Source organism: Gopherus evgoodei, chromosome 3, assembly GCF_007399415.2.
Source record: "Gopherus evgoodei ecotype Sinaloan lineage chromosome 3, rGopEvg1_v1.p, whole genome shotgun sequence".
Lineage (NCBI taxonomy): Eukaryota > Metazoa > Chordata > Testudines > Testudinidae > Gopherus > Gopherus evgoodei.
In genome coordinates, this window is record NC_044324.1 from 1,804,649 (window position 1) to 1,830,096 (window position 25,448).

The 25,448-nt window shown below is 53.9% G+C and overlaps 1 protein-coding gene across 3 annotated transcripts in view; it reads left to right on the forward strand.

Moving 5' to 3' along the window:
* MAP3K12 (mitogen-activated protein kinase kinase kinase 12) overlaps positions 1-25,448 on the forward strand; it is an 82,601-nt gene that overhangs the window by 42,428 nt on the left and 14,725 nt on the right. For all 3 annotated transcript variants that reach the window (XM_030554445.1, XM_030554444.1, XM_030554446.1), the window contains exon 2: positions 23,564-24,093. In XM_030554445.1, the coding sequence (XP_030410305.1) occupies positions 23,649-24,093 (445 nt within the window). In that variant the 5' untranslated portion in view covers positions 23,564-23,648. The remainder of the gene's footprint in view (positions 1-23,563; positions 24,094-25,448) is intronic.

The window sequence follows — 25,448 nt, forward strand, 5'->3', positions numbered from 1 at the left end:
CATGTTCATGCCCATATATGTCAATGTGTGTTGACATGTTGACATGTGTTCACACTTCTATGTTGATATGTGTGCCCATATATGTCTGTACATGTTGACACATGTTCACACCTACATGGGTGCACAAGGATATGGCCACATGCACATGTGTTCACACCAATCTGTTGAAATGCGAGCACACATAGCTATCAGTGCGTGTACACACACTTTAATGTATGCGTGCTGAGACCAGCACCTTTGTATGTTGAGCAGGTGTACACATGTTCACACCTCTATGGTGACACCTGCACCAGGTGCACAGTGATGTGCAGGCATGCATGTGTGTAAATGCATGGGGGGTGCACATGTATGTTACCACGCACACTGGAGAGAAAGGGAGTTATGCCAGGTGGCTTTGTTCAGTGAATGCAGGGCAGTGTCAGCGTCACAGGGAAACTGCTGGGTTCCCATGGCTAATGCAGGCTGTGGCCATGCTGAGTTTGACCCTCCCACTGGCTAGCTGGGTGGGTGGGTGGACAGATAGACGGATGATGGACAGACAGAGATTTCAGGGACTGGCTAGGAAGGATGGCCCAGTGGTGAGGGCACTCATTGATTCCTTGGGACACCTGAGTTCAAAACCCTGTTCTGCCATAGGCTGCCTCTGTGACCTTGGTAAATCACTTAGCCTCACTCTGCCTCAGTTTCCCCCTTTGTCCAGTGATACTTGTACTACTGTCCTCCCTCCCAGCGGGACTGGGAGTGCTTTGAGCTCCCTGACAAAAACCAGGAGGTATCATTTGTTGCCAACTGTGGAGCCAGTAACCCCTGGAGAAAATGGAGTTTGCTTGAGGCTGGAGTGATGTTTATCTTGCTGGTGGCCTTTGGCATCTGGTCCCCTGCTCTTCACGGGGCCGGGGGTCCCACTCAGCCTTTCTCTAGGGTTTCCTCCTGGGGCAGCAGCATGAGGCTAGAGAGGGAGGGGGACTCTGATCAGGGCTAGCTGCTTACATGGATGGGAGTTTTCTCTGCAGCACATACTTGGCATGAGAAGCCCTACTCACTGCTGCCCTGCACCCTGTGCAGCCATGTACACCAGTGCAGTGCAGGCGTGAAATGCTACCTGAGCAAAATGAGGAAGGTTTTTCACTCACGTTGCACTGGTGTAAATAACTTAACCTGGCAGAGAGCAGCCATGAAACAGTCTCAGTGTGAACGGTCCTAGGGTCCTGGTGGCACTGCCAGCCAGAAGCTCACAGCTTCAGAGTCCCAGTTGGCAGAAGCAGGGCACTGCTGTAACAGAAGCTCACAGCTCCAGAGTCCCAGCTGGCAGTGGCAGGGCACTGCTGTAACAGAAGGTCACAGCTCCGGAGTCCCAGCTGGCAGTGGCAGGGCACTGCTGTAACAGAAGGTCACAGCTCCGGAGTCCCAGCTGGCAGTGGCAGGGCACTGCTGTAACAGAATCTCACAGCTCTGGAGTCCCAGCTGGCAGTGGGAGGGCACTGCTGTAACAGAAGCTCACAGCTCCGGCGTCCCAGCTGGCAGTGGCTGGGCACTGCTGTAACAGAAGCTCACAGCTCCGGAGTCCAAGCTGGCAGTGGGAGGGCACTGGTGTAACAGAAGCTCACAGCTCCGGAGTCCCAGCCAGCAGTGGCAGGGCAGTGCTGTAACAGAAGCTTACAGCTCCGGAGTCCCAGCCGGCAGTGGCAGGGCAGTGCTGTAACAGAAGCTCACAGCTCCGGAGTCCCAGCCGGCAGTGGCAGGGCACTGCTGTAACAGAAGCTCACAGCTCCGGAGTCCCAGCCGGCAGTGGCAGGGCACTGCTGTAACAGAAGGTCACAGTTCCGGAGTCCCAGCCGGCAGTGGCAGGGCACTGCTGTAACAGAAGCTCACAGCTCCAGAGTCCCAGCTGGCAGTGGCAGGGCAGTGCTGTAACAGAAGCTCACAGCTCCGGCGTCCCAGCTGGCAGTGGCAGGGCACTGCTGTAACAGAAGCTCACAGCTCCGGAGTCCCAGCCGGCAGTGGCAGGGCACTGCTGTAACAGAAGGTCACAGCTCCGGAATCCCAGCCGGCAGTGGCAGGGCACTGCTGTAACAGAAGGTCACAGCTCCGGAGTCCCAGCCGGCAGTGGCTGGGCACTGGTGTAACAGAAGGTCACAGTTCCGGAGTCCCAGCCGGCAGTGGCAGGGCAGTGCTGTAACAGAAGCTCACAGCTCCAGAGTCCCAGCTGGCAGTGGCAGGGCAGTGCTGTAACAGAAGCTCACAGCTCCGGCGTCCCATCTGGCAGTGGCAGGGCACTGCTGTAACAGAAGCTCACAGCTCCGGAGTCCCAGCTGGCAGTGGCAGGGCACTGGTGTAACAGAAGCTCACAGCTCCGGAGTCCCAGCTGGCAGTGGCAGGGCACTGCTGTAACAGAAGCTCACAGCTCCGGAGTCCCAGCTGGCAGTGGCAGGGCACTGCTGTAACAGAAGCTGGCATTACTGTGCTCAGGGGTGGCTCTAGACATTTCGCCACCCCAAGCACGCTGTCATGCCGCGGGGGGCGCTCTGCCGCTCGCCGGTCCGGCGGCTCTGGTGGACCCTCCGCATCGTGCCTGCGGGAGGTCCACCGAAGCCACGGGACCAGCGGACGCTCCGCAGGCATGCCGCTGAAGGCACCCTGCCTGCCGCCCTGCCAGCGACCGGCAGAGCGCCCCCCGTGGCATGCCGCCCCAAGCACGCGCTTGGCATGCTGGGGCCTGGAGCCGCCCCTGTCTGTGCTTCAAGCATCTTCTGATGCTAATTCCTTCGATGCCGACTGAGGTCACCGATCCCGGGATGTATGTGTATGCGGGGGGTTGGGGGGTGAGCACAGGGGAAATGATCACATTGGCTCATTAAGGAAACGGTTTGGGCAGGAAAGACCGACAGTCTGATGATTGCATCACTTAGCGACTCTGCTGAGAGCCAGATTCCACCCTCCCACCCGCCACTATGTCCTGGGGGCGCACAGGCCTCAATGTATGATTGAGAAAATCATATCCAGTAGCTTAAGAGAGAAACCTCCCAACAGCCTCCTCCCCCATGGCTCCTTCCCCCTGATCCACCCCACCAGTGGGAAAATAAAGCCCCTTCACTAGGGGATGAAGTCATCTCCCAGGCCGGCTCTCGGAAATGCCCTTTGAACTCAGGGCTCCAGTTGGGCAGGGAGGATCGTGTTTCCTGACGCTCCCTCCCCTGGGGAGGCAGGTTGCCAGGGAACAAACCTCCCCCTCCTCCTCCCCATTTTGCCCCATCCTCAGCTAGAGGATGGATTCTGGAGCTGGCTCCCACTCTCTGAACCAGATTCCAGTTCTGGCCCAGCGATGGAAGCCCGTTGGCAAGTCTGGATACAGATCGGATCCAAACTGCACCCCACCCCCCGCCAAAAAAAAAAGGGTTCTGGATCCATCTGTGAAGTTCTGGTTCAGCCCACACTGAGAGATGCCTGAATTGCCAAGGCATCCTTGGATCCGGCTTTGCCCTCCGTTCTCGAGGGGTTCAGCCGCATGGTCCCGCTGTAATGATACAGGTTGGAGGGTTGGTTCGAGAAATGCAGCAGGAGTTCGGCCCAGGATCCAAATTATTGTGAACGGGGGCAGGGAGGGGGGGCATTTAGGTTTGGGTTGTCAGTCTCACGTCCTGTGTGTGTGATGGAAGGCGTAGGCCTGCTGGTAAGCATATACATATATATATAAGCTTAGTGTGCCTGTGTGTGAATCGCCTGGTGGTTGCTTTTTTACCTTGCTGACCATGTGATGACATTGGCGGCTGGGCACTATGATTGAAGGCACCCTAGCAACACCTGAAAATCATTGTGCCCACAGTGGAAATGCAGCCAGCTCTGGGGTGGGGCTTCCTTACTGAGGGGGAGGAGCCACTGAGCCTTGTAGGCAAATGATCATGTGGGACAGGAAATGAAAAACAGGGATGGGAGTGAGGGCTGTGGGGCCAAAACTAGGGAATCCAGAGGGGGACGCCAAGCAGAGAACCCCAGACAGCGCCTTAAGGGAATTCAAAGAGTCAGTGGTTGCAGCCCAGAGGAACTCTGCCTAGAGATGTGGTGCAACAAGGAAATGGAAATGGGCTCTGAAGTCAAAGAGCACCCTCCTGTAGCGCTTGCCCCACCTCGTCTGGTGGAGGCCATCTTGGCCGGTGTTAGGAGGAAGCTGACAAGCAGGTCTTGCGACCCCATGGATAGGGTGTATAAGAAGATGCAAATGAGGGGGAAAGTGCAGCCAGAACCTCAGCTGGAGGTCCTGGAGGAGGCAAAGAGGGGCTGCCACCTGGCACGCTCTACACAGATGTGCACCAGGGTCTCATTCTTGCCGCAGAAGGACCAGTGTCAGGAGAGTCGGTAACGACAGCCAGACCCTCAGGTGCTGAGGACAGGAAGCAAAGAGCCACAGGTCCCCCTGCAGGGGGGAGTGCTGGGCATAGACACACGATGGTGGAAGCTGTTGCAGATGCACTAGGGGATCGTTAATAACTGCAGAGCGTTGGCCATCTTGGGTTGACCTCTTCTAAAATTTGACACTTCCAGCAGCCAAGCACCACACAAGGCGCAGCGCTCACCGCACAGGAAGAACATCCTCTTCTGAATCACCCTGACCACAGCCGACAGCCCTCTGGGGTTTCACTGGGGATATCCCAGCCAAACAGTAACCAAGCAGAATGTTGCATAGCTCCTAGAGTCAGACCAGGGGAGGCAAGGGATGGAGATACAGCAAGAACGGCTGTGGAAAATTTTGAGATTTTGGCAAAAAAATCAAAATTGGAAATATTTTGATTCAGAAAGGCACCACAGGACCTCATGGGAATTGTAATCCAGGTGTCTTGTGCCCCTGTTCTCCTCTATTGGCTAGACTTCCTATTTGGACTACATCTCCAATGATGCACCATGCTCACTCACCAAGAGGGAAGGAGGCTGTGTATTATGGTAGATACAAGGCCGCAGTGCCTCATGGATGTTGTAGTTTGGATGTGTCATGTCTCCATTCTCCTCTGTATGCCAGTTCCCCTGGTTGGACTACATCTCCCCTGATGCACCATGGTCTCCCCTCTTGCCGATGGAAGGCTATGCATCATGGGAGAGGAAGCCCAGCTGGGGAATGTGGCCCATGGAAGAGAATGGGAGCGCCCACACTACAACTCCCATGAGGCACTGCGGTGGCATTGCAGAATGGGAATATTTCCAGTGTGAGATATTACATTTAAAAAAAAATTGGAATTTTTCAGTGGGAAGAAAAATGCTTTTTGTAAAAAACTGCGATTACGCAAAAACCTGATTTTCCCTCGAAAAAACCCCATCAGTTTTGATGGAAAATTTCCAGCCAGCGCTGGCTTTGGGCAGGGCATGGCCCCAGAGCTCTGCAGAGATCCCTTTATTGTGAGGAACTGGACCCATCACTTGGCCTCTGGTGTGAGGTCCCAGTTACTGACTCTCTTTCTGCTCCTTGGGAAGCGTGGCAGGGCCACAGCCAGCTTAGGCCCAGAATTTAGGTGGTAAAAACACCCGAGGCACCAGATTCTGATCTCAACCGCACGGTTACATTAGCCGGGATCAAAATATGTATGAGAAGGGCTATAAATCCTCATTCTTCAGAGCATGAACCAGCTTCTGAGAGGGCTTGAGAAGGAAGCCGTTCCGTTACAGCCCATATTAAGTTTCTTTCATCCTGTGACACATGTAGTTATTGTCTACTGCAGAAGACCAGAGACTGGATTAGGCGGATTGGACAGTGCCTATGTTCCTCATGAAACAAGAGCATCATCCAGCCCCAGTAATTTGTTACTTTTCGGAGAAAACGGGTGAGAGAAGAAGAAAAGGAGACTGAAACTGTCTCCCCTGTTGCATTGGTGACCATGGGGCAACACACTCTGGTAGAATCCACGTCCAACATGTGCTTGTGTAACCCACACGGCACCAAGGACCTGCAAAATGAGGAGCCTGAGCATGTACCTAGAAACAGAAAGGGAAGATGACCAAGCATCGTATCATGACCATGTCCCTTTTAATATTAATGCTTCAGATCAGAAGATTTGCCATCAAACCATTTGTCTGTCAAATCCACTGTCTGGTTTCCAACAGTGGCCAGTGCTAGATATTTAAGATGCAAAGTAAGATGGAAAAGAAAATCCTCCTTAAGCCAAATAAACCTAGTGTCTCATATGGCAGCATATGGCCTTTGGATTCCTTCCTGACCCTTGCTGTGATCAGTTCATTTCCTGGAGCATGGTGGTTGCTAACCCTTGAATCATCATCATCTTTCTTTGTACAGTATCAGCTGTCATCTTTGGTCATTAAATTATGTATCCCTTTATAAACCCAGCCCCTGTGGGTCACTCTTTGTTATCCCTCTGACACTGCCTTATTTCTGTACGGGCAACCCCATTTAAAAATCCCACGTCACGCCCCGGAAATCATGAGATTTTAAAAAATGATACATTTCAGGTGTTTTTTCTGTGCCTTCTGGGCTTTGAGCCATTAGGGTCATAGTTCCCAGCTTCCACAAGGGCCAGAAACGTACTTTTTCTTTTAAATGAAAGCTGAGACTCTCTTGTCATAGACTAATAGAAATATAGGGCTAGAAGGGACCTCAAAAAGCCACCTAGTCCATCCCCCAATGCTGAGACAGTGTTAAGTGTATCGTCAGTCATCACGTCACTCCAGCTGCTGGGACTTAAAGGAAAAAAACAGGTATCACAAGACTTACAATCAAGTCACAAGAGGTGGCAACACTGCATTTGCATTATAATAGCATGTAGGGCCCCCACGTGAGATCCGGGCACTGCTGTGCCAGGGTGCTGTATAGGGCAATTCCTGCCACCAAGAGCTCACAGTCGAAATAAAGCAGAACAAGTGGGGAAACTGAGGCACCGCACGATTAACTGACTTGCCCCCAGTGGGATTCTGTGGCAGAAGAGACTCATAGACTCATAGACACATAGACACATAGGTCAGAAGGGACCAATCTGATCATCTAGTCTGACATCCTGCACAAGGGGGATTGAAACCAGCTCTCCTGAGTGTCCCTTAAACGCCAGGCCAGCCCTCTGCGCAGGGCTGGAGCAACCACTAGGTGAACTAGGCAATGGCCTAGGGCAGCAAGTGGTTGGAGGCACCCAGGGCCGTCCTTAGGCATAGGCAGCTGGGTAGGGCACCTGAAAATTTGGGGCACCACTGGGTCTTAGTGTCCACCCTACCGGTTTTCCTATCCTTGTTCTGATCCTTCCTGCAGGCTCTGAGTCTTCCTGGGAAGGGGATCAAGTAGTTAAAAGAGAAAAAGTCTCCAGCCTGCCAGACTGTTAAAGAGCCATTCAAGGGGTAATGAAGACATTTAACAGGCATTTGCCAACCCCCAGGTATCTACTGTCAGTTTCTGAATGTACTGACAAAAACACTTGTGCATGACTGTAGGGATTCGAGGGGTGAAAACATTATCTAAAGTTTACTCAGAACATGTCAGTCTACAGGACCTTAGTTTAAAATTTGCTTTAAAAATATTTCATTGGTGAGTTGGTGAAGATTATAAAATCACATCTCTAAAAAAAATCACATCTCCTTGCATAGATTTTTAGTTGCACAATCATCTTTAACCTTGAATGCTTCGATCTTCAGACATATGGTTTGTTTAAATAAATTCTTCAAAAGACCACCCTTATCTAAAATACACATTTTAATTACTATAGTAAAAAACCTTACTTCCAAAGTCTTCCTGTCCTTTCTGTCCATCCATTTCTCCCTTCCCCCCTCTCCCCTCTCCTTCCCCACCCCCAGTGAAGGAAGCAACAGCCCTTTACTTCCAGATAGCTGGACAAAGAGTTTCCCTTTCTTTACTTCTGATTATCTGATGAACTAGTTTTAAGCAAAATCAGTACCTTAGTAAGATACAAAATCTTTTGTTATGCCTAAAATCTTTGGAAACATCTTTTTTAAAGTTGCTGAAATTTCATAAACCTGTGTATTGTTATGGACATCACACACAGTAAATTAGTGTTCCCTTTTTCTGCAAGCAATGAACATTGTTATGATCACACTAAACCTCTGTGACTGATATATTTAAAATAATGTCGGCTGCAGGAGGCCCCAGAAGGCAGCTCCTCCCTGCCGAGCTTTGCAGCAGCCCAAGCCCAGCAAAGCCAGTGAGGACTTGGGGCAGGGGCCGCCGGGGTGGGGTGGGAAGGGGAGGGGAGGGGAGGGGAGGGCTCATGGGATGGGGGCTGTGCACCCTCCAGGGGAATTCAGGGGGCGGGGAGAACCTGGTCTGGGGAGCAGCCCCTGGGCAGGCTGGCCCCTGGGGTTTATAAAGGCTTGTTGGGATTTGCCCCTCAATGAACTGATGTTATGGGGGGGCGGGGGGCACAAGGTGGAAGTTTAGCCTAGGGCGCAAAATATCCTTGCACCTGCCCTGCCTCTGCGTCATGAAGAATTTCACCACCCTCAGTGTGAAAGTGCAGCATTCCCTCCTAGGAACTCAGTCTCCAGTTTCATCAGGAGAGGCCCTCTCCCCATCTCGGGGGGCAGCGTTAGAGGAAAGGCCAGAGCCAATCTCACTCTGACCTTCTTGCTCTGAAATCCCTTCACAGCCCTCCCCACTTTGCGGGCTCCATAATCCTAGTCTCACTTGCCATCTGCCAGCGTCTGTAGATAGCTGTGTGTGTGTCGGAGAAGCTACGGACACTCAGGGCTTGCACGGGTGCCATGTGCCCATAGGACAGTGGGAGTGTGTTTTCCAGGGCAGGAGGGGAGCAGGGTGAAGATTGCCCCAGCAATGGGGTTAAACAGAGGATGACAATCTCCAGGGCTGTGGTCCCCATCCCTTTCCCTACAGTTAAAGTTCATTTGCCACCAGTTTGTCTCAGGCAGCAGGAGGAGTTGGCATTGATTCTGGCTTGGAATGAAGGATGCATCCTCCAGCGAGGCTGTAGGTGGGATCTGGCCATGGAACAAGCCTCCAGAGGAGATTAGGCCAGAGGTTTAATTGTAATAGGGTCGCCAGGTCTGATTTAGACTTGCTGGGGTGGTGGGGCTCAGGCACGCTCGGGCTTCGTTCCCCCCTCCGGGGGTCATGTAGTAATTTTTGTTGTCAGAAGGGGGTTGCGGTGCAATGACGTTTGAGAAGTCCAGGACCCAAAAAGGGAGCAGAGACAGAGATGACATGAAGCCCACTTGGGATGTTGCTATTGCTGATCTGTTTCATGGAAGAGGTTCCAGATGTCATGGTGACAGGCAGCAGCACAGATCATTAAGAATCCCTTGCTTCTGTCTAGCACATTTGATCAGAAGATCTCTCAGCACTTTACAAAGGAAGTCAGCATCATTCTCCCTATTTAACAGCTGGGGAAACTGAGATGTAGAGAGAAGTGACTTGCCCTAGGCCAGTAGCAGAGCTGAGAACAGAACCCAGGTCACCTGAGTCCCACTCCAGTACTCTATCCCCTGGGACACAGCTCTGTGTGGGGGTGGTCAGATAGCTCTGTATAGCTTTATATTGTGTATACTTCAATATCGAGCTAGATCTGCATGGTGATAGCTAGATACAGCTCTATATCAGGATAGATCTGCGTGGAGATGGGTAGCTAGGTACAGCTCTGTATAGGGACAGATCTGTGTGGAGATGAGTAGATAATACAGCTCTGTATTGGGATAGATCTGTGTGGAGATGGGTAGCTAGATACAGCTCTGTATTGGGATAGATCTGTATGGAGATGGGTAGATAATACAGCTCTGTATCGGGATAGATCTGCGTGGAGATGGATAGATAATACAGCTCTGTATCGGGATAGATCGGTGTGGAGATGGGTAGCTAGATACAGCTCTGTATCAGGATAGATCGGGGTGGAGATGGGTGGATAATATAGCTCTGTATTGGGATGGATAGATCTGCATGGAGATGGATAGCCAGATCCAGCTCTGTTCTGAGAATGAGAGACAGAGAGCGCCTCACTTTTCATTCCTAGATCTCAAAGTACAATGTAGCAGCCCCTGCTAGAATCCGTCCTTCAGACACCTGTTTTGCTCCTTCAGCAGGTGTTTTCCCAGGGGCATCCCCCTATCCTTCATTCTTTCCTACTGGGCATGTTGAAATGCCCTGATGAAATGCATCCTAGAATACTCAAGGAGTTAATAGAAGAGGTATCTGAGCCTCTAGCTATTATCTTTGGGAAATCATGGGAGACGGGGGAGATTCCAGAAGACTGGAAGGGGGCAAATATAGTGCCCATCTATAAAAAGGGAAATAAAAACAACCCAGGTAACTACAGACCTGTTAGTTTAACTTCTGTGCCAGGGAAGATAATGGAGCAGGTAATCAAAGAAATCATCTGCAAACACTTGGAAGGTGGTAAGGTGATAGGGAATAGCCAGCATGGATTTGTAAAGAACAAATCATGTCAAACCAATCTGATAGCGTTCTTTGATAGGATAACGAGCCTTGTGGATAAGGGAGAAGCGGTGGATGTGATATACCTAGACTTTAGTAAGGCATTTGATACGGTCTCGCATGATATTCTTATAGATAAGCTAGGAAAGTACAATTTAGATGGGGCTACTATAAGGTGGGTGCATAACTGGCTGGATAACCGTACTCAGAGAGTAGTTGTTGATGGCTCCCAATCCTGCTGGAAAGGTATAACAAGTGGGGTTCCGCAGGGGTCTGTTTTGGGGCCAGTTCTGTTCAATATCTTCATCAACGATTTAGATGTTGGCATAGAAAGTACGCTTATTAAGTTTGCGGATGATACCAAACTGGGAGGGATTGCAACTGCTTTGGAGGACAGGGTCAAAATTCAAAATGATCTGGACAAGTTGGAGAAATGGTCTGAGGTAAACAGGATGAAGTTCAATAAAGATAAATGCAAAGTGCTCCACTTAGGAAGGAACAATCAGTTTCACACATACAGAATGGGAAGAGACTGTCTAGGAAGAAGTATGGCAGAAAGAGATCTAGGGGTCATAGTGGACCACAAGCTTAATATGAGTCAACAGTGTGATACTGTTGCAAAAAAAGCAAACGTGATTCTGGGATGCATAAACAGGTGTGTTGTAAACAAGACACGAGAAGTCATTCTTCCGCTTTACTCTGCGCTGGTTAGGCCTCAACTGGAGTATTGTGTCCAGTTCTGGGCACCGCATTTCAAGAAAGATGTGGAGAAATTGGAGAGGGTCCAGAGAAGAGCAACAAGAATGATTAAAGGTCTTGAGAACATGACCTATGAAGGAAGGCTGAAGGAATTGGGTTTGTTTAGTTTGGAAAAGAGAAGACTGAGAGGGGACCTGATAGCAGTTTTCAGGTATCTAAAAGGGTCTCATCAGGAGGAGGGAGAAAACTTGTTCACCTTAGCCTCTAATGATAGAACAAGAAACAATGGGCTTAAACTGCAGCAAGGGAGATTTAGGTTGGACATTAGGAAAAAGTTCCTAACTGTCAGGGTAGTTAAACACTGGAATAGATTGCCTAGGGAAGTTGTGGAATCTCCATCGCTGGAGATATTTAAGAGTAGGTTAGATAAATGTCTATCAGGGATGGTCTAGACAGTATTTGGTCCTGCCATGAGGGCAGGGGACTGGACTCGATGACCTCTCGAGGTCCCTTCCAGTCCTAGAGTCTATGAGTCTATGAGTCTATGTTTGCAAGAAATTGACACATTCGTTTCTTTCTTCCTTTTTGTTTTTCCTCAGTGACCTTGTTACCAGCCCTGGAGGCTGGCATGCTCTAAATGCACCAAGTGGGCACTGTGCCACAATAATCTTCCCTGCCACCTCCATCCCTATGCTTCTATTGGTGTTGGCACCACACAGTGGCTCACCAGTCGGCATTGGAAACGGCTGGAGGTGGGTGGGATGGGATGGAATGAGGCCGGAGCTGCTAAGAATCCGGGGTGGGATTTTCTAAGGGAGCCAGGCACCTAACTCCTGTTGAATTTCAATAGCATTTAACCCTCTAATTTCCTTAGGCTTTTTGCACCATCTCAAGTTAGTGACATTATGGTAGCTCCTAAAAGGCTGTAATCAAGACCGAGGCCTCGTTATGCTGGATGCTGCATAGACAGCAAGGGAAGAGCAGCCCCTGCCCCATGGATCTCACAGTCTAAAGAGCGAGAGGGGAAACTGAGGCACAGAGTGGTGAAGTGAGCATAGAATCCAGGATTCTTGAGACCCTAGTCCAGTGCCCTAGCCACTGGGCTATGCTTCCTCCTATAAAGTAGTTTAACCCTCACACCCCCTGTAATGTAGATAAGGATTATTATCCCCATGTTCCAGATGGGGAAACTGAGGCACTGAGCTGGGATGTGACTCCCCCAGAATCACTCAGTAGGTCAGTGGCAGAGTTGGTGTCTCAAGCACACAGTGTCCCCTCCCCAGACTCACAGCACATCATCTGCGGATGCCGGCTGAATCTGGGGAAGATTTTCAACAAAATCAGTTACTAGTTTGAGTTAAACCCATCATGACAACCTCAAGCTTTCCCCACAAGGCCACAGCAGGCTGCAGATCAAGCTGTATCAACACATCAATCCAGATCGGTTGCTGAGGTTGCTTTTATTATACATAGCAATAGCACCTTGAGGCCCCAATGGAGATCAGAACCATATTGTGCTAGGGACTGCACATCCACATGGTGAGAAAGTCTCTGCCCCAAACAGCTGACAATCAAAAGAGACAAATGGTGTCAGGGGAAACTAAGGGACACAGTGGGGCACTTGCCCAAGATCATCCAGCAGAGCCAGGAAGAAAACCCAGGTGTCCTGTGTCCCAGTCCAGCATGCGGTGACAAGAGCAGTGAACTTGGGATGATGGTATTGCATTCTGCATGTGTTTCCCACCTTGGAGGCAGAAGGCGGTTCTTAGCGATGGTGAATGCTCTGTCGTTCACATCAAGCGTGTCTGGGCTTCGCTAAGAGGTGTCCCATAACTTAGCATTCCCTTGCTGTTTAGGGCTTGACTGGGGGAATGTCGTGCTTACCTAACTGACAGCCCTTTTACAGGCTGGTTTTGTTTGTGGAATAAGAAGGAAATGAGGAAGAGGGGGCAGGGATAGCTCAGTGGTTTGAGCATTCACCTGCTAAACCCAGGGTTATGAGCTCAATTCTTGAGGGGGCCATTTAGGGAGCTGGGCCAAAAATCTGTCTGGGGATGGGTCCCTGCTTTGAACAGGGGGTTAGACTAGATACCTCCTGAGGTCCCTTCCAACCCTGACATTCTATGAAGAAACAGCCCCAAAGAGGTACTGAAAGGTAATAATGTGGCCTAGTGGTTAGGGCAGCAGTCTGGGGCTCAGGACACCCAGCTTCTATTCCTGGCTCTGTCACCAACTTGAGGCAAGTCACTTTTCCTCTCTGGGCCTCTGTTTTCCCTGCCACCCTTTGTCCCGTTTGATGGTCAGCACAGCAGGGCTACCATCTCAGCTGGATGTAGCTGGAATAGAAACAATAATTTATACTAAGGTAAAGAAGGGTAAACTGAGGCACAGAGGGGGATGTGACTTGTCCAAGGAGATGCAGCAAGTTAGTGTCACAGCCAGGAACAGAGCCCAGGAGTTCTGACTCCTAATGCCCTACTCTAAGCACCATACCCCCTGGAAGAGTTGCTAACAGAACCCAGGAGTCCTGCTGCCCAGTCCCCTGATCTAACCACCGAAAAACACTGCCACCCTTATCATAAAGAGGTGCGCTATCATAAGAGGGAGATGGGCTACTACCCCGCAGGTCTCTCGGGTTAGCCCTCAACCCACACCCACTCCCTCGGGGTGGCCCCCCCAGTCCATTTCACTTTCCTGGGATAATTATCTCTTTATTAGAGACACAGATCGCCCAGCCTCGGTTGCCAAGTTTTGTTCTATGCCTGTGGGACTTGTAATGCCACTAGCCAGGTGGGCTGCAGACATAACCATGAGACCCTGGGTGAATCTAAATACACACAAAACTCATGGCTGGCTGGTTCTCCTGCTCTTCTGGCTCAAGAGGGCTCTGATGATCTCCTAAGGATCGACATGGACATGGGGCATGGAGTGAAGTGGCACTGGGAGTGGGGTAAAAGGAGGGTGTCTGGGTATTGAGTCTGTGGGGCCCCAGGGTGTTGAATGTCTTGGCCTAGGACCTCAGAGGGGCCTGGGCTTTTGCAGGGCTCCTTATGTGTGTCACTGCCCTGTGCCCAGCGCCACTCTTGTTGCCATGTGCTTGGTGCCCTAGCCCCTGTGCCACACTGGTGCAGGATGGGCAAACAGGGCCCTTCCCCCCTCGCGATCCTCCCCTCTCCCTGCATGCCTGTGCCATCCTGTTTGGCCAGCCTCAGCCCACCTCCCAGAGGGCAGAGGCTATGGAGAGGAGGGGGGCCCCTGCAATTCCAGGGGGAGGCGCAAGCAGAGTGCGCGTGCTGCCCAGTGCCCTGTGGATGCAGCGGGGGCTAGTCTCCAGGGGCACCATGGCTGGGGGGCCAGGGGGGTGCTGGTAATTCCCCATCTCACAGCACCCAAAGGGTTAAACTCACCTAAGAGCGGAGTCTTCCCCCCCCCCCCCCCGTCCGGACGGGAGGGGCGGATCCCCCGGCCCAGGGATGAGCTCAGGGCCCCACTCTACTCACCTTGGCTCCTGCCTTCCCAGGGATGACATCAGCACCGGGGGCTACCTGCGGCAGAGGCGGGCGCCGGCGCAGCCCATTGGCTGGATCCCCGGTGGGGGCGGGGCCGGGCAGAGGTTGCTTCATTGGCAAAAAAAAAAAAAAAGGTGGCGGGGGGGGGATGTGGGGGCGGTGTCGGGCCTGGCGCAGAATCAGAGCGAGGGAGCAGCCAGCAGCACATGGAGGGGAGGGAGAGAAAGGGGCAGCGTGCCAGAGAGAGGAGAGAGGTGCATGGGGACGGCCGGGGAGACAGACACACAGACAAGGTGGGTGAGGTAATAGCTTCTATTGGACCAACTTCTGCCGGGGAGAGAGACCAGCTGGGAACTGCCCGGAGCTGCGGGTCCTCAGAGTCCACAGCTTCCTACAGGGAGATTGGGAGATGTGCCCGCCTGGGGAGAGAGAGATGGTGGTGGGGGGTGTATGGAGATAGATAGATAGATGGGGGGGTGTATGGAGATAGATAGGCAGGCATGGGGATAGATAGATAGATAGATGGGGGGGTGTATGGAGATAGATAGGCAGGCATGGGGATAGATAGATAGATAGATGGGGTGTATGGAGATAGATAGGCAGGCATGGGGATAGATAGATAGATGGGGGGGTGTATGGAGATAGATAGGCAGGCATGGGGATAGATAGATGGCGGGGGGTGTATGGAGATAGATAGGCAGGCATGGGGATAGATAGATAGATGGGGGGGTGTATGGAGATAGATAGGCAGGCATGGGGATAGATAGATAGATGGGGGAGTGTATGGAGATAGGCAGGCATTGGGATAGATAGATAGATAGAGGGGGGTATATTGGGATAGATAGGCAGGCATGGGGATAGATGGGGGGGTATATGGAGATAGATAGACAGGCATGAGGATAGATAGATAAAGGGGGTTTATGGGGATAGATAGATATACAGGCATAGGGATGGGTAGAAAGGCAGGAGGATGGGTGGATAGATAGAGGGGGTATATAGGGATAGACAGACAGGCTGGGGGATGGGTAGATAGAGAGAGTATATGGGGATAGACAGGCAGGGGGATGGGTTGATAGAGGGGATATATGGGGATAGATAGAGGAAGTGTATGGAGATAGGCAGGCAGGGGAATGGGTAGATAGATAGAGGGGGTATATGGGGATAGATAGGCAGGGGGATGGGTGGATAAATAGAGGGGGTATATGAGGATAGACAGGGGGTTGGGTAGATAGATAGAGGGGGTATATGGGGATGGATAGATAGATAGAGGGGGTATATGGGATAGACAGACAGGCAGGGGGGTGGGTTGATAGATAGAGGGGGTATATGGGGATAGGTAGAGGGAGTGTATGGAGATAGGCAGGCAGGGGGGAGGGTGGATAGATAGAGGGGGTATATGGGGATGGGTTGATAGAGGGGGTATATGGGGATAGGCAGGGGGATGGGTAGATAGATAGAGGGGGTATATGGGGATAGACAGGCAGGCAGGGGAGTGGGTTGATAGATAGAGGGGGTATATGGGGATAGACAGGCAGGCAGGGGGATGGGTTGATAGATAGAGGGGGTATATGGGGATGGGTTGATAGAGGGGGTATATGGGGATAGGCAGGCAGGGGGATGGGTTGATAGATAGAGGGGGTATATGGGGATAGACAAGCAGGCAGGGGGGTGGGTTGATAGATAGAGGGGGTATATGGGGATAGGTAGAGGGAGTGTATGGAGATAGGCAGGCAGGGGGATGGGTTGATAGATAGAGGGGGTATATGGGGATAGACAGGCAGGCAGGGGGATGGGTTGATAGATAGAGGGGGTATATGGGGATGGGTTGATAGAGGGGGTATATGGGGATAGGCAGGCAGGGGGATGGGTTGATAGATAGAGGGGGTATATGGGGATAGACAAGCAGGCAGGGGGGTGGGTTGATAGATAGAGGGGGTATATGGGGATAGGTAGAGGGAGTGTATGGAGATAGGCAGGCAGGGGGATGGGTTGATAGATAGAGGGGGTATATGGGGATAGACTGGCAGGCAGGGGGATGGGTTGATAGATAGAGCGGGTATATGGGGATAGACTGGCAGGCAGGGGGATGGGTTGATAGATAGAGGGGGTATATGGGGATAGACAGGCAGGCAGGGGATGGGTAGATAGATAGAGGGGGTATATGGGGATGGGTTGATAGATAGAGGGGGTATATGGGGATAGGCAGGCAGGGGGATGGGTTGATAGATAGAGGGGGTATATGGGGATGGGTTGATAGATAGAGGGGGTATATGGGGATAGGCAGGCAGGGGGATGGGTTGATAGATAGAGGGGGTATATGGGGATAGACAGGCAGGCAGGGGGATGGGTTGATAGATATGGGGGGTATATGGGGATGGGTTGATAGATAGAGGGGGTATATGGGGATAGGCAGGCAGGGGATGGGTTGATAGATAGAGGGGGTATATGGGGATAGGTAGAGGGAGTGTATGGAGATAGGCAGGCAGGGGGATGGGTAGGTAGATAGAGAGGGTATATGGGGATAGGCAGGCAGGGGGATGGGTTGATAGATAGAGGGGGTATATGGGGATGGGTTGATAGATAGAGGGGGTATATGGGGATAGGCAGGCAGGGGATGGGTTGATGGATAGAGGGGGTATATGGGGATAGGCAGGCAGGGGATGGGTTGATAGATAGAGGGGGTATATGGGGATAGACAGGCAGGCAGGGGGGTGGGTTGATAGATATGGGGGGTATATGGGGATGGGTTGATAGATATGGGGGGTATATGGGGATAGGTAGAGGGAGTGTATGGAGATAGGCAGGCAGGGGGATGGGTAGGTAGATAGAGGGGGTATATGGGGATAGACAGGCAGGCAGGGGGATGGGTTGATAGATAGAGGGGGTATATGGGGATGGGTTGATAGATAGAGGGGGTATATGGGGATAGGTAGAGGGAGTGTATGGAGATAGGCAGGCAGGGGGATGGGTAGATAGATAGAGGGGGTATATGGGGGTGGGTTGATAGAGGGGGTATATGGGGATAGATAGAGGGAGTGTATGGAGATAGGCAGGCAGGGGGATGGGTTGATAGATAGAGGGGGTATATGGGGATAGGCAGGCAGGGGATGGGTTGATAGATATGGGGGGTATATGGGGATAGGTAGAGGGAGTGTATGGAGATAGGCAGGCAGGGGGATGGGTAGGTAGCGTATGGAGAGAGAGAGAGAGGAGCAGAGCTTTATAGTAGCCCCAAGGAGAAATCCCAGCGCGGGGGACACGCTGGGAAGGAAATAAACAAAGCCAAGGCAAAGTGCCATGTGAGGGCGCCGGGACGGCACCGCAGCACCCAGCTGGCGAGGGCGGGATCGGGCGGGGAGAAGAGAATTGGGCCGGTCCATGGGGAGGGAGGGAGGAAGGGGGCGCCCCGGGGCTGGCTCGCTGTTCCCTCCGCGGCTGGTGACAGGTGAGTAGAGCGAGTCATTTCCATCCAGCTTGAGCTCCTGGCTGGGGAGGGAGGCGGCAGGCGGGCCTGGGGGGCGATGCTTGGGCGGGCAGCCCCCCAGTTTGGAGCAGTTCCCTGGGAGAGGAACGGGAACCCCGGGATGGCTGATTTGTTTGCTGTGGGCCCCCGTGGGCAGACCATGCCCGGGCACGGGGGCTCGGTGGCTGGGAAGTGCCAGGTGGGGGCACAGGGCATTTGCACCTGTTGGTTTGATGTGTGCCGTGCTGAGAGGACACCAGTCCCACCTGGCCTGGCACCGCACGCTTCCAGCCCTAGGTCATTGCTCATAAAGGGGCTGCGTTGCGGGGGAGGGGGGAAGTGTGGGGGGGCAGGCAGGAGTCTGGGCACTGGGGTGAGGGTATGAAGGGATCTGGCACTGGGTTGAGGGGTGCAGGAGGGGCAGAGTGGTGAGGGATTTGAAGGAGTCTGGATATCAGGGTGAGGGGTGCAGGGGGTATTGAGGTGAGGGGTGCAGGGAATATTGGGGTAAGGGGTACTGAAGGGACCTGGCACTGGAGTGAAGGGTGCAGGAGGGGCAGTGTGGTGAGGGGTTTGAAGGGGTCTGGGTATCGGGATGAGGGGTGCAGGGGGTATTGGGGTGAGGGGTGCTGGAAGGATCTTGCACTGGTTGAGGGGTGCAGGAGGAGTCTTGCATTGGGTGAGGAGTTTGGGGGGTGTTCAGCACTGGGGTGAGCGGTATGAAGGGGTCTGGATATTATGTTGGGTATCAAAGAGATCTGGTATTGGGGTGAGGAGTAAGAAAGGGTCTGGGTATTGTGCTGAGAGGTACCAGAGGGTCTGGCATTGAGGTGAGGGTACAAGGGATATTGGGGTGAGGGGTACCAGAGGGTCTGGCATTGAGGTAAGGAGTGCAGGGCGTGTTGGAGTGGGGATGCAGGAGGGGTGTTTGGGTGAGGGATGCAGAAGGTCTGCAATCCCCTCACTGAATCATCTCTCATCCAGTATTGCAGTGACCCAAATAGGTGCAGACAGACAGAGACTGACCATGGGCTCAGATGGGTCCATGTCCCTCTCTGCACATCCCCAGAAGAACTCCCATATCCTGCTCCCACCCCACCCCCACCCCCCCAGACCCATGTTAGCCAGGTGCCAGTGCTGGACATTTCATGCTAGGCTGGTTCCCGTGTGTGACTGAGCCCAGAACCTACTGACCCACTGAGGGGGGCTGCTCTGCTCCCTGCTGGCACGGCCTGCCCTGCTGGCGGGGGGCCCTGCTCAGCTGTCACTCCAGAATGGCGAGGGCAGACAGACATGGGGCCAGAGTTACCCCGAGGGTGGGGGTTGCTTCAGCCAGCGCTCGTGCACTGGGGCGGAGTGGGGGAATGGATCAGCCCATCGCAATCCGCACTGGCCACCTGCTTACTAGATAGAGGTGGACACATTGGACAGGGTTAGAATCACAGAAAGGGGAGAAGGAAAGGGGGGGGCTGTTTCGGGGTGTGCAGGAGACAGAGCAAAATAATATCACCTGGGCAGTCCAGCCAAATGATGATGAAGGGGGACGAGAGTGAGATAATGTATCTATCTATCTATCCATCCATTCCCAGCTCTCCTCCCCATACCCCCAGTGGTCATTATTTGCAGGCTGTGAGCATCCGGGAGAGAGAGAGGAGACCTGCCACTCAGTATAAGGGGGTGATAAGGAGCTGGGGGTGGGGGGGGAGAATGTTTACAAAGGGGGAAATGAAGCATTGGTTATGGAGAAGTGGGATCGGCCTGGCTGGGGAAGTTCCTTCACTTGGGGCATTTGAAGCCAGGCTGGGGGGAAGTTAAGCCAAGTTCAGTAGGGAAGGGCGCTGCATGGCTAGGGGTGAGGAGCCTGTCAGGATTTCTGGCCTCCGGGTTCTCTCCAGGCTCTAGTTGTGACCCCAGTTCACAGTGTGACACCGTGCCCCCTTCGAGGCCCCGATGTGCCACTCACACTAAGCCGGCACATGCTGCCCCAAATGTCAGTCAGTAGCCTCAGGGAGAGACATACCCACATGGAGTCTCACGGGGTGGGCCAAAGCCTAGCCTAATTTGCATACACGTGGCTTGCCAGCCAATCACAAGCCCGGCTGGCAGCCATTGGCTCACCTGATGTGGAAAGGGAGTGGCAGGCGCATTGCCTGGGAGCTGGGGCATGGAGGGGGAGACTGGGAGGATCTGGCCCAGAGATGGCTGAAGGCTCTGATCTCCTTGGGCTCTGAGTCCCATGTGCTGCTCCCAGCCAACGTCCTGTCCTGTCAGCCCCAAGGGAGCCCAGAGCCAAGTGAGCCAGCTTCCAACCTGACTCACGCATCGTCCGTAGAATCATGGCTGGATCCTCCCTGCAGGTGACGGGTGTCACAAACAGGATGATCTCGAGCTGGGCCCAGGAGCTGCTGGGAGGGGCACAAATGGGGCAAGATCCTGCTGCATCCACTCTGCTGTCTTGTAGTCAGGAAGCTGCTGCTGCTCTGCTGGGAGATCCATTGCCTTGATGTGTCATTGCTGGAGAATTTTGTAGCCAGGCTATAGTGGCAGATCAGGGTATGGACAACATATGCCCTGCGACTCCATCACCTGTGGTGCAAGCTGGTATAAGACCTCTCTCTTACCCTGGTTTCACCCCGTCATTACTCATTGTCTGATCGGTCTATTTTTAGACCCTAAGCACCTAATAGCAGGGAACCATGTCTATAAAGTGCCCTGTGCCTTTTGGGACCTCTTTAAGTTATAGTAATCCCCCCACCCCCCAATCAGCTGTGGTGTGGGTGGGATGAGTCCAGGAAGCACTGCACTCAGCCAGCACCTTCCATCTGAGGATCTCATAGCACTTTGCAAAGAGTAATTAATTTAGCCCCAGCAGCTCATAGCATTATCCCCACATAACAGAAGGGGAAACTGAGGCACAAAGAGTTTCCCCCACTCCCTCCAGAGAGAATAGGACTCAGGAATCCTGATGCCTAGCCCTGTGCTTTAGGCTCATGCTCCATCCTTCCAGGACTGAGACTAGAAACCAGATATCCTGAGTCCCAGAATCTGGGTCTAACCACTGCTCTATCACCCCCTCCCAGAAGCAGGAATTGAACCCAGGAGGACTGATTCCTGGGCCTATGCTTTAAACCCAAGACTGGCTTCCCTGTCCTCCAGCAGGCTGGGGGAGTTAGCAAGCCCCTAAGTTACCCCTGGAGCCCAGCGTGGAGAATTAACCCTGTGTGGGCCAAGCAGCTTTCGGTTTTGATGTCATTTGCAGAGAGAAGCTTGTCAGCAGGGTCAGTGAGGGAGAGCAAACGCAGGAAACAATCCCCTTTGACCCAGCCTTTTGGTGACCCGTTGGCTAACGCGCCGCCCGCCTTCCCTGAGTGAGCCGGGCCCACCTGAGACAGGGTCAAGGCTCGCAATGTGCTTGTAAGGGTCTGTAATGATGGCAGGTCGAGACAGTGTCTTGAGGTGTAAAGAAAGAAAGAAACCATCCATCCATCCATCCCCATATCTATCTATCTATCTATCTATCTGTCTATCTATCTAGATCCCCATACACACCCTTCTATCTATCTATCTATCTATCTATCTATCTATCTATCCTCATACCCCCCCCTTGTTCCCCCACCCCCTCTGCCTCCACTGAATCTATCTAGTAATCGATATGGGATTTCAGTGCACAGCTGCCATTGAAATTCACTGGGATTTGTGTACCTAACTCCCTTAGCCTCTGTGGACAACCCCAGGCTCCCTGTGGATTGTCTCAACAACAGGATCCCTGATATTGCTCATCGGATTTATACTGAGAGTTACCATCATGGGTCCCTCCTCCCGGCACTTGGTGGTCCTGAGCAGCTGCCCCTGCCTGCGCCGGCCCTTGTGGGGCAGGGGGGCGGTGGTGGCCTTACTGTTCTGGTCAATGGCTGGGTTTGGAGGGTGTGTGGGTGTTTCAGCTCCAGCCTGGGTGATGCTGGTCCCACCCGGTGACTGCTGAAGAGGTGACATGCCATGGCCTGTGGTGAGGGCTTCCCCTGCTACCTCAGGGAGGGGAGCAGCCAGACAGGGCTGGCTCCTGGTTCCCGCACAGCCGCCTGATTTCCCGGGAAGCCTGCTGCTCTGCATGCTCAATGAGCTGAACTCTGGCACCTGTGTGGGAGAGAGCCTGGCACAGCGCTGCCATCTCCCAGTGCAGCCTCGGCTGTCCACAGGGCATGGGAGTGCGCGCACACGCTGAGACACAGCTACACACACACAGAGCTACACCCCAAGACAGCCACATCCACCCTGACACACAGCCACACACAGAGCTATGTACACACAGCTGTACACATAGCTACACACACATAGCTACACCCTGACATACAGCTACGCACACATGGAAACACAGACAGCTACTCATACACAGCTATGCTGACACACAGCTACAGACACATACTACACACACAGACACACAGTTATACACAGACACACTGACACAGTTACACACAGAGCCACAACACACAGAGCCACACCCTGACACACAGCTACACACACACACAATTACACACAGAGCCACACCCTGACACACAGCTACACAGACACACTGCTACACACAGAAACACACATTTACACACACACACACACACACACTCTCTGACACACAGCTACACAACACACAGAGCTAGGCACATACACAATTACACACTGACACACAACTACACACACAGAGCTCCACAGCTACTAACACACACAGCTACACGAACACAGCTACCCACACACACGTACTCCCATGAACACATGCTCGGGGGCACTGCGCTGGAGGGCCAGCTGCAGGGAAAGATCCCAAGATGCACAGGCTCCAGTTGCTTGGGCTGGGAACACACGCTCCCCCCCACCCCCCCCACAGATCTGGTGCCAGCACGATAGTACTCCAAGGGTGCATCTCACACCTGGGCACTAGTGCCCGGAATCACTGCCAGCCCTGAGCCAAACTCCTGATGCCCCAACCACTAGGCCACACTGCCAGGACTCTTCCAACATGGCCTCTCCCCCAATGCAGTGGGTCTGTAGCATTAACTGTCAGTCCCAGAGGGGGCCGGGACCTGCCCAGCTAGAGGCAGGGACGTGGCGAGGGACCAGCCAAGGGGCAGGTCGGGGGCTTCAGCACCTTGGAGAGAGCTCGGGCTGCTGCTCCCGGGTGATACCGACAGGGACTCAGGCAGGAGCAGAGAAGCCAGCAGCTCCCTGCCCACTCTGGCCATGCGATCGCACACCAGGGCGCTCCTGGGCTGTCTGCCCCCACCACCGCCACCACCTCTCCCATGGGTACAGTCAGTGGGAGGCGAGGTGCCTTCTCCATGGACATGCCTGGCATGTTCAGTAGCATAGTGGGTGCTGTCCACTTGGGGATGCTGGCAAATCCAGCCCCATGGCAGGTGCCCAGAAGTGGAGCGGGCAGGCGGGCGTTGAATACACCTGGTTGCCCCCAAGGGGGCTATGATTTCCAGTGGGATCTTATGCACAAGGATATTTCTTCCCCTCCAGGCCCTGTCTCCCCCAGGCTCTGCCGGGGACGCCCATCGACCACCAGCCCAAGGGGTGCGGGGGCTGCTGATGCCCAGAGCCCGCCATGGCCTGCCTCCATGATACCCGGACCCCCTCCCCGTCCTTCGCCAGCTTCAACACCATCCTGACGGAGAGCTCCCTCCGTAAGCTGGACCCCGACGCCTCGGACTGCACCCCCGAGAAGGACCTGACGCCCACGCAGTGCGTGCTGCGGGACGTGGTGCCCATCGACGGGGGCGGCCACAGCCCCACGCCCAGCGAGGAGACGCGCCACCAGTTTGCCAACAGCGTCCTGCAGCTGCACGAGAATGAGGCCGGCGGTGGGGGCGGGGGAGCCGGGGCAGGGGCCGGGAACCCCGAGGTGCGGCACGCGCGTTACCACGCTGACCAGGTCCGGATCCACTGCCAGACGGGCAGCGGCTTCCTGGAAGGGCTCTTTGGCTGCCTCAGGCCCGTCTGGACCATGATCGGCAAAGCCTACTCCACCGAGCACAAGCACCCGCAGGAAGGTGTGTGGCCCTGGTTGTGGCAGGGAGGGTCCTTAATGGGACCTGGGCAACAGGCTGTGGGAGCCGGCCTGGCCCGGTGACCAGCTGGGGGCGCTGACGGGCTGCTCCAGCTCTCGGTTGGCTTCTGATCTGACCTGCACCAGGGCTCGATCAGGAGCAGCTCCATGACGTCATTGGGCCCGATCCCCAGCTGGAGTAAATCAGGAGCAGCTCCATGAAGTCACTGGGCCAGATACCCCAGCGGGTGTAAATCAGCAGAGCCCCATGGGAGTCACTGGGCCCGATCCCCAGCTTGTGTAAAATGAGGAGCAGTTCCATGGGAGTCACTGGGCCCAATCCCCAGCTGGTGTAAATCAGGAGCAGTTCCATGGGAGTCACTGGGCCCAGTCCCCAGCTGGTGTAAATCAGCAGAGCCCCATGGGAGTCACTGGGCCCAGTCCCCAGCTGGTGTAAATCAGCAGAGCCCCATGGGAGTCACTTGGCCTGATCCCCAGCGGGTGTAAATCAGCAGAGCCCCATGGGCGTCACTGGGCCAGATCCCCAGCTGGTGTAAATCAGGAGCAGTTCCATGAAGTCACTGGGCCAGATACCCTAGCTGGTATAAATCAGGAGCAGCTCCATGAAGTCATTGGGCCCGATCCCCAGCTGGTGTAAATCAGCAGAGCCCCATGGGAGTCACTGGGCCCGATCCCCAGCTGGTGTAAATCAGGAGCAGTTCCATGGGAGTCACTGGGCCCAGTCCCCAGCTGGTATAAATCAGGAGCAGCTCCATGAAGTCATTGGGCCCGATCCCCAGCTGGTGTAAATCAGCAGAGCCCCATGGGAGTCACTGGGCCCGATCCCCAGCGGGTGTAAATCAGCAGAGCCCCATGGGAGTCACTGGGCCCGATCCCCAGCGGGTGTAAATCAGCAGAGCCCCATGGGAGTCACTGGGCCCGATCCCCAGCGGGTGTAAATCACCAGAGCTCCATGGGAGTCACTGGGCCCGATCCCCAGCTGGTGTAAATCAGGAGCAGTTCCATGGGAGTCACTGGGCCCGATCCCCAGCGGGTGTAAATCAGCAGAGTCCCATGGAAGTCACTGGGCCCGATCCCCAGCGGGTGTAAATCAGCAGAGCCCCATGGGAGTCACTGGGCCCGATCCCCAGCGGGTGTAAATCAGCAGAGCCCCATGGGAGTCACTGGGCCCGATCCCCAGCGGGTGTAAATCAGCAGAGCCCCATGGGAGTCACTGGGCCCGATCCCCAGCGGGTGTAAATCAGCAGAGCCCCATGGGAGTCACTGGGCCCGATCCCCAGCTGGTGTAAATCAGCAGAGCCCCATGGGAGTCACTGGGCCCGATCCCCAGCGGGTGTA